This window comes from Rhinopithecus bieti, unplaced genomic scaffold (assembly GCF_001698545.2).
Source record: "Rhinopithecus bieti isolate Rb0 unplaced genomic scaffold, ASM169854v2 scaffold_29388, whole genome shotgun sequence".
Classification (NCBI taxonomy): domain Eukaryota; kingdom Metazoa; phylum Chordata; class Mammalia; order Primates; family Cercopithecidae; genus Rhinopithecus; species Rhinopithecus bieti.
In genome coordinates, this window is record NW_016813389.1 from 363,665 (window position 1) to 373,712 (window position 10,048).

The 10,048-nt window shown below is 49.4% G+C and overlaps 1 protein-coding gene across 4 annotated transcripts in view; it reads left to right on the forward strand.

The window, feature by feature from the left end:
• Nucleotides 1-89: 89 nt before the first annotated feature.
• The window catches only part of URM1 (ubiquitin related modifier 1), a 21,679-nt gene continuing 11,720 nt past the window's right edge, over nt 90-10,048 (forward strand). For 2 of the 4 annotated variants that reach the window (XM_017848189.1, XM_017848192.1), the window contains exons 1-2: nt 90-194; nt 7,715-7,785. In XM_017848189.1, coding sequence (XP_017703678.1) covers nt 160-194; nt 7,715-7,785 — 106 coding nt within the window. In that variant the 5' untranslated portion in view covers nt 90-159. Of the gene's footprint in view, nt 195-7,714; nt 7,786-9,365; nt 9,469-10,048 lie in introns of all 4 variants that reach the window. The other 2 variants (XM_017848190.1, XM_017848191.1) reach the window with 2 other exon arrangements.

The window sequence follows — 10,048 nt, forward strand, 5'->3', positions numbered from 1 at the left end:
CTCCCCTCCCCTCCCCTCCCCTCGGTGACTTCCTCCAACAGCTGACGAAGCTTTGTCCCTGGGCACCGCCTCTTCCGTCCGCGGCGCCCGGAGACGCCCGGAAATTTGCGGGCGCGCCGGAAGTTGAGAGGAGTTTCCTGCAAGCTCGGCTTCCTCAACATGGCAGCGCCCTTGTCAGTGGAGGTGGAGTTCGGGTGAGTCACAGAGCTGGGGCGCCATGGGGATAGATTGAAGTCGTCGGGCCCGGAATTCCTTTCCTTCTGCCTTGGGGCCTGACACGGCCGAATCACTGGGTGTCCCAGTACCCGCTGTGAGCTACGCCACCCGCCTAGGAGAGTCTGAGAGGCCAGTCTCCCTTAGCGATGAGGCCGCATGTCGGGAAATAGAGGCGCACATTGGGAGGGAGATGCTCTCTGTTTACCCCTCGGTGCCCTGTGCTCCGTCGGAGTCGAAGGTCGTGACTGTTAGCAGGCAGCCTCTCTATGTCCTTTTCCATTCTTGTGTCGGACCAATCCCATCTGTTTGGCATCTGCATCTGAGCTCCTAGAACCAAGAAGGACCACCCCTCCACCCACTGATTTCATTCTTTGGGCAGCAGTTCCCTTTTACATTGTTATTAAGGTCTTGTTTCTCGTGGGATGTAGTGGCCAGGGCGGGACTTTTTTCTTTTTCTTTCCCAAGACTTGGGGATACTAAACAGACCTGAGCCTCCTTCAGGACAGTCAGTAAACTTCTGCAGAACTTGAGTGCCTTCTGCAGAACTTGAGTCAGGTGGCGATATGAGGACAAATAAGAAATCACACTGAAGGGAACTAACATGGACAGTATAGTATACACAAGACGAAAAATGCAGAAATTGGGACACACACCAATTACTGAAGAAACACAGAGCAGAGGGGAAGTCTACTCAAGGCACTATTTTGTGCTTCCTACAAACAGGTTTATCATATGGTTTCAAAGCTGAGAGAAACTGCAGAGTTTAGAGAGAAGGCAAAGAAACTGACACCTTGAAAGATGGGTGGTGTACTTTCCAGAATCACGTTGAAAAGAGGGAATAGGTGTGTATGTGGGTGTGTGGGTAGATAAACAAGCCAAGGTCTATGTGAAAGGCAAAGTCTGGAATGGGAATCTAAAACCTCTGCCCAGTGCCTTTCTTCTCATTGGATGCCTCCTGTTTCTTTCATGTTTTCCGGTAATTGGGTAGTTCATTCACCAGCCATTTATTGAGTGCCTACCATGTGCCAGGCAGCAAGCCAGACACTGAGGATACATAGATAAATAGAAGTCTGTCCGTGCCCTACAGCGTTTAGCATTTCTGCCCCTTAGAAGGGGGGTAAGTCTCATGACTAAGTGCATTTTAATTGATATTGTCTGACTGCTTGGATCCAATTAGAACTGTATTGGTCTGGACTCCTCACTGTTTTGCCTCCCTGACCCTTGGCCAGCTACATTCCCTAAAGCCTGGGATTCTAGGAGGATCCCTTCTTCCTTAACAGGCCTCAGCAGAGCTGGAAAGAGAGAAACCACAGGCTGCTATGTTAAGATTTATCTAGGCCAGGCATGAAGGCTCATGCCTGTAATCCCAGCACTTTGGGAGGCTGAGGCAGGAGGACTACTTGAGCCCAAGAATTCGAGACCAGCCTGGGCAACATGGGGAGACTTCATCTCTACCAAAAAAAAAAAAAAAGATTTATCTGTGGACAACTTGCCTTTCATCCTCATGTGTCAGACATGGTCTTTGTTTATCAAGAATGTCTCTGCCAGGTACTATGCTAGCTCAGTGGGGAAGTCATGTGAGGAAGACCAGGCCCTTGCTTTCCAGAGCTTACACACCAGCACAGTTGCCCTTTTTCTGACCCAATCATCTCTAACTTCAGTCTCCCTTACCTCCAAGATTGGAATAATGACCCCTGGCAAGGCAGGACAACATTCCTCCACCCACCTTCTATCACCTCCTATCACAGCACAGTGTTCCATGAAAATTGCAGCTTCTCAGGAAGCAGGAATGCCCAACGTGATGCTCAACCCAGGCGCCTTCTCTCTTTGTCCTTGTGCTGATGCATGTTTTCGCCCTGACCTTTCTTTCATTTCCTATGTATCTTAGCAGACATGATTCACCCTTTATCCAGAACTGGAGCAAATTTGCAAAGGCGAACACGCCCATCATTTTCTCCCTTTTGTCCGTTAGTGGCCCCACTCCCACTCCAGTCCTGGAAGGGTCTCCCTCCTGAGCAGATATAGCCCTCTTGGCCCCACTAGCTCCTCCAGAGACCCTCTGGAAGGCCCCTTACACCTTCCTTCTTGTCAGTGACCAGGTCTGCCACCCTTTGTCTTCCCCCTGAACTGTTCTCAGCAGAACGTTTTCTCAGGTCACGCAGAATTCAAAGTATGTAATACAGTTGTGTTTTGTGTCCCTGTGGTCCATGTTGTAAAGGCCCAGATGTGAAATTCTCTCCGTCACACATCTCTCTTCCTCCTTCCCAAGTTGGGGAGGTATTGGCAAAAGGAGGGAATGTCATTGAGGTCAGAGAAGAACTGGGAGAAATGGGCATTTCCTTTCTTTTAGCAGATATTTGTTGAGTGTCTACTATGTGCCAGGCCCTGTTTTAGGCAGAGCTTGCAGCCCAGCAGGTGGAGAGGAAGTAAATAAACAAAATAGATATGTACATGTATATGTATGTGTATATACAGAAGATTAAAAGATGAAGATACATTAGAAATGGTGAAGGCAGTTTTGAGAATATCTGTACCTGTCACTGGTATCAACAAACACATCCACCAAGAATTGGGGGGTGGAAGGAAGATGGAGATATGTCAGTTGAGTTTGAATAGCAGATCTTATGAGAGTCTGGCCTTGGGTCTCTCCTGGGCTAGAACAGGCCCCTTGTCTGCCTCCCTGAATCACTCTTGAGGCTGGGCATGCACCTTCCCCCACTCCAGATGTGCTGACAGCAGAAATGCCAACCCCTCCCTTGAGGGCCAGTGAATTCAGCAGTGACAGGTCACTCTCTGAGCGAGACTGGTTCTCCCTTCATCCGCTTGTAAAGGGAAAAACAGCCTCGGCCTCTGAGCCTGGCACCACCAGGTTTGGCCAGTCTTGGTTGTTTGCCTGAGTCCCAGTGCCTTCAGTTCCCATCCCTCTTCTCTGACCCCCAACTCCTGAGCCCCTTGCCTGTCACCCTCCCCCACCCCAGCTGCTGCATGTGCCAACCCCCACCCAGGAGAAAACGAGGCTCTTGGAAGGGGATAAATGGAGGCTCTGTGCGGGCTTGCAGCTGAAATGGCCCTGTGCGCGGCCACAGATGGGCCTCCTCTCCCCCTCCACATTTCTGCATCAACAAAGCGTGACCTTGTTTGGATGACAGTCGCCCCATGTTTTCCCCATGACAATGCTTGCCTTGCCTTTGCCTCCCAGTGGGCTGTCTCAGGACATCTCTGTTCCCTGAAATTGGGAAAGGGTGGTGGGGTGGAAGACATCGCATCCTTCAAAAGTCTGGTAAGGCCTTTTCAGTTAAGATCCACAAGAAGTCTGAGATGGGAATAGGGAGACCCAGAGGGAGAAGCAGCATGGGGCGCTGAAAGAGCCCTGGCGCTCATCTCAGAAGCCTCAGCTGCTGGACTTGGCTCCAGTCACCTCTGTAGTCCCCGCCTTCCCTTGGCCAGGTGCTGGGACACAGAAATGAACCAAACTCTGCCCTCAAGAGGCTTTCTGACCTTTGGGAAGTCCTGTTTTTTTTCTGACCAGTCTCCTGGTGCTAAGCTGGAATCAGTTAGACTCAAATTATAATAGTTCAGCCCCTGCCTGTCTAACCTTGGACAATTTAGTTGCTTAACCTCTCTAGACTTGAGTCTACTTTTCTATCAAAGTGAGTTAATAATATCTACCTCCTCCCTTCTTCCCTGGGACTCCCTGAGGATGAAATGAGATGAGGAACATCTTATAAATGGTGAGGCGACGTGAACAGTTGTTCTTAGTTGATGCCAGGCCCCATGGACTCTCTCAGCCTCCAGCACTGTGATGTGCCTACCTGGTCAGCAGCAGGTGGCATGGGCAGGAGCATTTCAAACCATCATCTGGCCAGAGGAAACCCTTAGATGCACAGGATCTCCAGAGTGCCTCACAGTGGCTCCTCAACATTTTTCCATATGGAAAGACTGAAGCTTAAGATTGAGTCAAGGCCAGGCATGGTGGCTCACGCCTATAATCCCAGCACTTTGGGAGGCCGAGGCAGAAGTATTGCTTGAGCCCAGGAGTTCAAGACCAGCCTGGGCAATATAGTGAGACCTCATCTCTGTTATAAAATAGTTTTTAATTATTAGTTTTGAGACAGTGTCTCACTCTGTCTCCCAGGCTGGAGTACAGTGGCGTGACCTTGGCTAACTGCGCCTCAACCTCCCAGGCTCAGGTGATCCTCCCACCTCAGTCTCCCAAGTAGCTGGGGCTACAGGCATGCACCACTATGCCCAGCTAATTTTTGTATTTTTTGTAGACACAAGGTGTTGCCATGTTGCCCAGGCTGCTCTTGAACTCCTGGACTTAAGCAATCCCCCCTCTCCTCTCAGCCTCCCAAAGTGCTAGGGTTACAGGTGTGAGCCACTGTGTCTGGCCCCCAAATTATTTTAATAACAGGGGAAAACGAAGATTGAGTCACACATCTAAGGTCTCAACATAGGAAGAGTTGGAGCCTGGGCTTCACACTGGGGCCAACAGCTCCAAAGGCTGTGTTCTGCACCTGTGTGGTAAGCTGCCTCTCTAGAAGGCAGAGGAGTTAAAACAAGAAAACAAGAGTCTGCAAATTTGGGTACTTTATTTTATTTTTTAATAATTAGAGACAGAGCCAGGCATGATGAGTCACAACTCTAATCCCAGCACTTTGGGAGGATTGCTTGAGTCCAGGAGTTCAAGACCAGCCTGGACAACATAGGGAGACCCTGTCTCTACAAAAAAATAAAATAAAATTAGGCAGGTGTGGTGACACGTGCCTGTGGTCCCGGCTACTTGGGGGCTGACGTGGGAGGTTCGCTTGAACCCAGGAGGTTGAGGTTGCAGTGAGCTGCGATCACGCTACTGCACACCAGCTTGGGTTGACAGTGAGACTTTGTCTCAAAAAATAAATAGGCCAGGCGCGGTGGCTCACAGCTGTAATCCCAACACTTTGGGAGGCTGAGGCAGGTGGATCACGAGGTCAGGAGTTCAAGACCAGCCTGGCCACAATGGCAAAACCCCGTCTCCACTGAAAAAAAAATACAAAAATTAACCAGGTGTGCTGGCACGTGCATATAATCCCAGCTACTCTGGAAGCTGAAGCAGAGGATTGCCTAAACCCAGGAGGCAGAGGTTGCAGTGAGCCAAGATCACACCACTGCGCTCCAGCCTGGGCAACAGAGTGAGACTCCATCTCAATAAATAAAAAAAATAAATAAATAAAATAAAATAAATAAAATAAAATAGGCGAGGCACAGTGGCTCATGCTTGTGATTTCAGCACTTTGGGAGGCCAAGGCAGGGAGATTACTTGAGCTCAGGAGTTCAAGACCAGCCTGAGCAACATGGCGAAATCCCATCTCTACAAAAAGTATAAAATTAGCTGAGTGTGATGCCGTGTACCTATAGTCCCAGCTGCTTGGGGGTCTGATGTGGGAGGATTGCTTTTAAGCCTAGGAGGTCAAGGCTGCAGTGAGCTGTGATTGTGCCACTACACTCCATGCTGGGTGACAAAGCAAGACCTTGTCTCAAAAATAAATAAATAGATAATTTGCTGGGCGCCTAATAATATTAATAATAATAACATAGAGACAAGGTCTTGCTATGTCACCGAGGCTTTGTTTCACTGAGGCTCATCTCAAACTCCGGGCCTCAAGCAGTCATCTCGCCTCACCTCCCACAGTGCTCGGGTTACAGGTGTGAGCCGCCACACCTAGCCGGTACTTGATTATTAGTAAAAGTTATATCCTACTTTACCACATTAGAAGTCATATTTAGGAATTAGTCACTGGGTCTGGGCAGAGTGGCTTGTGCCTGTAATCCCAGTGCTTTGGGAGGCTGAAGTGGGAGGATTGCTTTAGGCCAGGAGTTTGAGATCAGCCTGGGTAACACAGCGAGATTCCATCTCTACAAAAAAATTTAAATATTAACCTGATATGGGCCGGGGTCAGTGGCTCACGCCTGTAATCCCAGCACTTTGAGAGGCCAAGGTGGGTGAATCACCTGAGGTCAAGAGTTTTAGACCAGCCTGGCCAACATGGTGAAACTCTCTCTCTAAAAATACAAAATTTAGCCAGGCATGGTGGCTCATGTCTGTAGTTCCAGCTACTCGGGAGTCTGAGGCACAAGAATCGCTTTAACCTGGGAGGCGGAGGTTGCTATGAGCTGAGATCACACCACTGCACTCCAGCCTGGACAACAGAGTGAGACTAAACAAAGTGAAATATAAATATAAATATAAGGCGGCCGGGCGCTGGTGGCTCCATAGCCTGTAATCCCCAGCCCATTTGGGAGGCCGAGACGGGCCGGATCATGAGGTCCAGAGATCGAGACCATCCTGGCTAACCACGGTGGAAACCTGCCGTCCTCTACTAAAAAATACAAAAAGTATGCCGGGCCGAGTGTGGCCGTGGCCGCCCTGTAGTTCCCAGCTACCCTTGGAGGCTGAGGCCAGGGAGAAGGCGGTAAACCCGGGAAGGCGAGCCTTGCCAGTGAGCCTGAGAAGTTCCGGCCACTTGGCACTACAAGCCTGGGCCCGACAGAGCGAGACTCTGTCTCAAAAATAAATAAATATAATAAATAAAATAAATAATAAATAATATAATATAATGTAAAATGTAAATATAAAAAAGTAGCCTGATATTGGTGGCATGGTAGCCAGTGCACCTGTATGTCCTATCGCTATTTCTGGAGGTTTTGGATACAGGAAGGTTCTCTTGACCCAGGGAATTCAAAAGTTAAGTGGACTATGATTGCCACCCTACCTTCGTTCCAGCCATAGTGTGGGACAGAGTGAGACCTCTTGTCTCCAAGAAAGAAAGGTGGCCGGGCGCGGTGGCGCAAGCCCTGTAATCCCAGCACTTTGGAGGCCCGAGACCCGGGGCGGATCACCAAGGTCAGGGAAGATTCGAGACCTATCCTGGGCCTAACATGGTGAAACCTCCGGTCTTCCTTACTTAAAAAATACCAAAAAACTAGCCGGGCGACGAGGGCGGGGGCCTGTAGTCCCCAGCCTACTCGGGAGGCTGAGGCAGGAGAATGGCTGAACCCCGGGAAGGCGTGAGCTTGCAGTGAGCTGAGAGCCCGCCACTGCACTCCAGCCTTGGGCGCAGAGCAAGACCTCCGTCTCAAAAAAAAAAAAAAAGAAAAAAAGAAACCCCGTCTCTACTAAAAAATACAAAAAAACTAGCGATGGCGGGCGCCTGTAGTCCCAGCTACTCGGGAGGCTGAAGCAGGAGAATGGCGTAAACCCGGGAGGCGGAGCTTGCAGTGAGCTGAGATCCGGCCACTGCACTCCAGCCTGGGCGACAGAGCAAGACTCCGTCTCAAAAAAAAAAAAAAGAAAGGGGAAGAAAAAGAATTGGTCACTGCACCCAAGGTGTTTCTGCACCTTCGTCTCTGCTTCTCTCGGGCTTCATTACCAGCCCTATCCTCAGTTTTCCGTTTCCGCTACCTCTTCCTATTTGCAGGACCTCACCTAGCTGTCTTTTTCTCTGGTCCTCCTTTGCAGAGGTGGTGCGGAGCTCCTGTTTGACGGTATTAAGAAACATCAAGTCACTTTGCCTGGACAGGAGGAACCCTGTGAGTACTGGCTTTCTGAACCCCTCTCTTGGGGCCGTTGAACAGGAGTTGGTCCTTGGGGAACACTCAGCCCTGTTCAGGCCTGTGTTCTGCACCCATGTGCTAAGCTGCCTCTCTAGCAGGCAGAGGAATAAAAAGAGTCTGCACGGCCGGGCCCAGTGGTTCACGCCTGTAATCCCAGCCCTTTGGGAGGCCAAGGTGGGCGGTGAGCACAAGGTCAGGAGTTCGAGACCGGCCTGGCCAACATGGTGAAATCCCGTCTCTATTAAAAATACAAAAATTAGCTGGGCGTGGTGGTGTGTGCATGTAATCCTAGCTACTCAGGAGGCTGAGGCAGGAGAATTACTTGAACTGGAACCCGGGAGGTGGAGGTTGCAGTGAGCCAAGATCATGCCACTGTACTCTAGCTTGGACAACAAAGCAAGACTCCATCTCAAAAACAAACAAACAAACAAAAACAAATGCTTGTTAATCTTTCTTGAACAAATATAAACTGAGCACCTCCTATGCAGCAGACCATGTGCTCATCATTGTGGAGACAGACCTGAACAAAAGCCAGTCCCAGGCCAGGCGTGGAGGCTCAGTAATCCCAGCACTTTGGGGAGCTAAGGTGGGCGGATCATTTGAGACCAGGAGTTCGAGACCAGTCTGGCCGACATGGCGAAACCACATCTGTACTAGAAATACAAAAAATTAGCCAGGCATAGCGGTGCGCGCTTGTAATCCCAGCTACTCAGGGGGCTGGGGCAGGAGAATTGCTTAAACCTGGGAGGCAGAGGTTTCAATGAGCCAAGATCGTGCCACTGCACTCCAGCCTGGACGGCAGAGCAAGACTCTGTCACAAAAAAAAAAAAAAAAAAAAAAAAAAAAAAAAAAAACCAGTCCCTGCCTTTCAATTGGGAGGTTTTAAAGAATTAACTTGCAGATCTTTGGCTGGGTAACTGTCAGGATAGCCTAGGGGCTGCGGACGAGATATACGGCAGGTGTTCAGATCTTTTGTAACCTTCGCAGTGGATTCTAGCAAGGGCTCAGGGATGGGATTCCAGTTTCCACCTATGACTGAGATACTTCTGGGGAGAAGAAGGCATCATTTATATTAAGAGACAGGAAATGAGGTTCCTGGAGGTGGGTGGTAGAAAATGGTCAAGTCAGGCCGGGCATGGTGGCTCACACCTCTAATCCCAGCACTTTGGGAGGCCGAGGCAGGCGAATCATGAGGTCAGGAGTTTGAGACCAGCCTGAGCAACATGATGAAACCCTGTCTCTACTAAAAATACAAAAATTAGCTGGCGCGATGGCAGACATCTGTAATCCTAGTCACTTGGGAGACTGAGGCAGGAGAATTACTTGAACCCGGGAGGTGGAGGTTGCAGTGAACCGAGATCATGTCACTGCACTCCAGCCTGGGCAACAAGAGCAAAACTCCATCTCAAAAAAAAAAAAGAAAAAGAAGAAAATAGGCCAGGCGCAGTGGCTCACGCCTGTAATCCCAACACTTTGGGAGGCTGAGATAGGAGGATTACCTGAGCCCAGGAGTTTGAGACCAGCCTGAATAACATGGCAAAACCTTCTCTCTACAGAAAAATAAAAAATCAGCCAGGCATAGTGGCATGCACCTATGTTCCTAGCTGTTTTAGAGGCTGATGCTGAAGGATTGCTTGAGCCCAGGAGATCGAGACTACGGTGAGCTATGATCACGCCACTGTTCTTCAGCCTGGGTGCCAGAGTGAGACCCTGTCTCAAAAAAAAAAAAAAAAAATCAGAATATGTATGGGGAGAAAAACAGAAAATGGCCAAGTGAGATTTGGCAGTATTCTTCTGGAACTGGACTCACATCTGCCAGTAATCAATTATTATTGCTCAGATTCACTGGCTGTCACACCTTTCTGTCCCTCCCTCAGGTTGGAGAGCAGTGGCACAGGGTGGGGTCTGTCTGCCACACTTGGAGGCTGGGGGACACTTATTAAGGAGCAGGGCACTGCCCACATTGAGCTGGGAGGGGGTATGTGGCTGGGGTTTAGTGTCAGGATTGTGTGTCCCTGGTCAAGGAAGACATGGGGTGCTAAAGGTGACTATTTCTTAGTTTGACAGATGGCCATGCAGCCTTGGGAGGGCACACAGTGCTCTCAGAAGAGGCTTCTCAAAGATTCAGTCTCAAAGACCTTGCCTGGAAGTTTATTAAAATATCACAAGTTATTATTTATTTCCTCTGGATTTTGTCTGACATGAAAACCCACAAATTTTTTTTTTTTTTTTTTTTTTT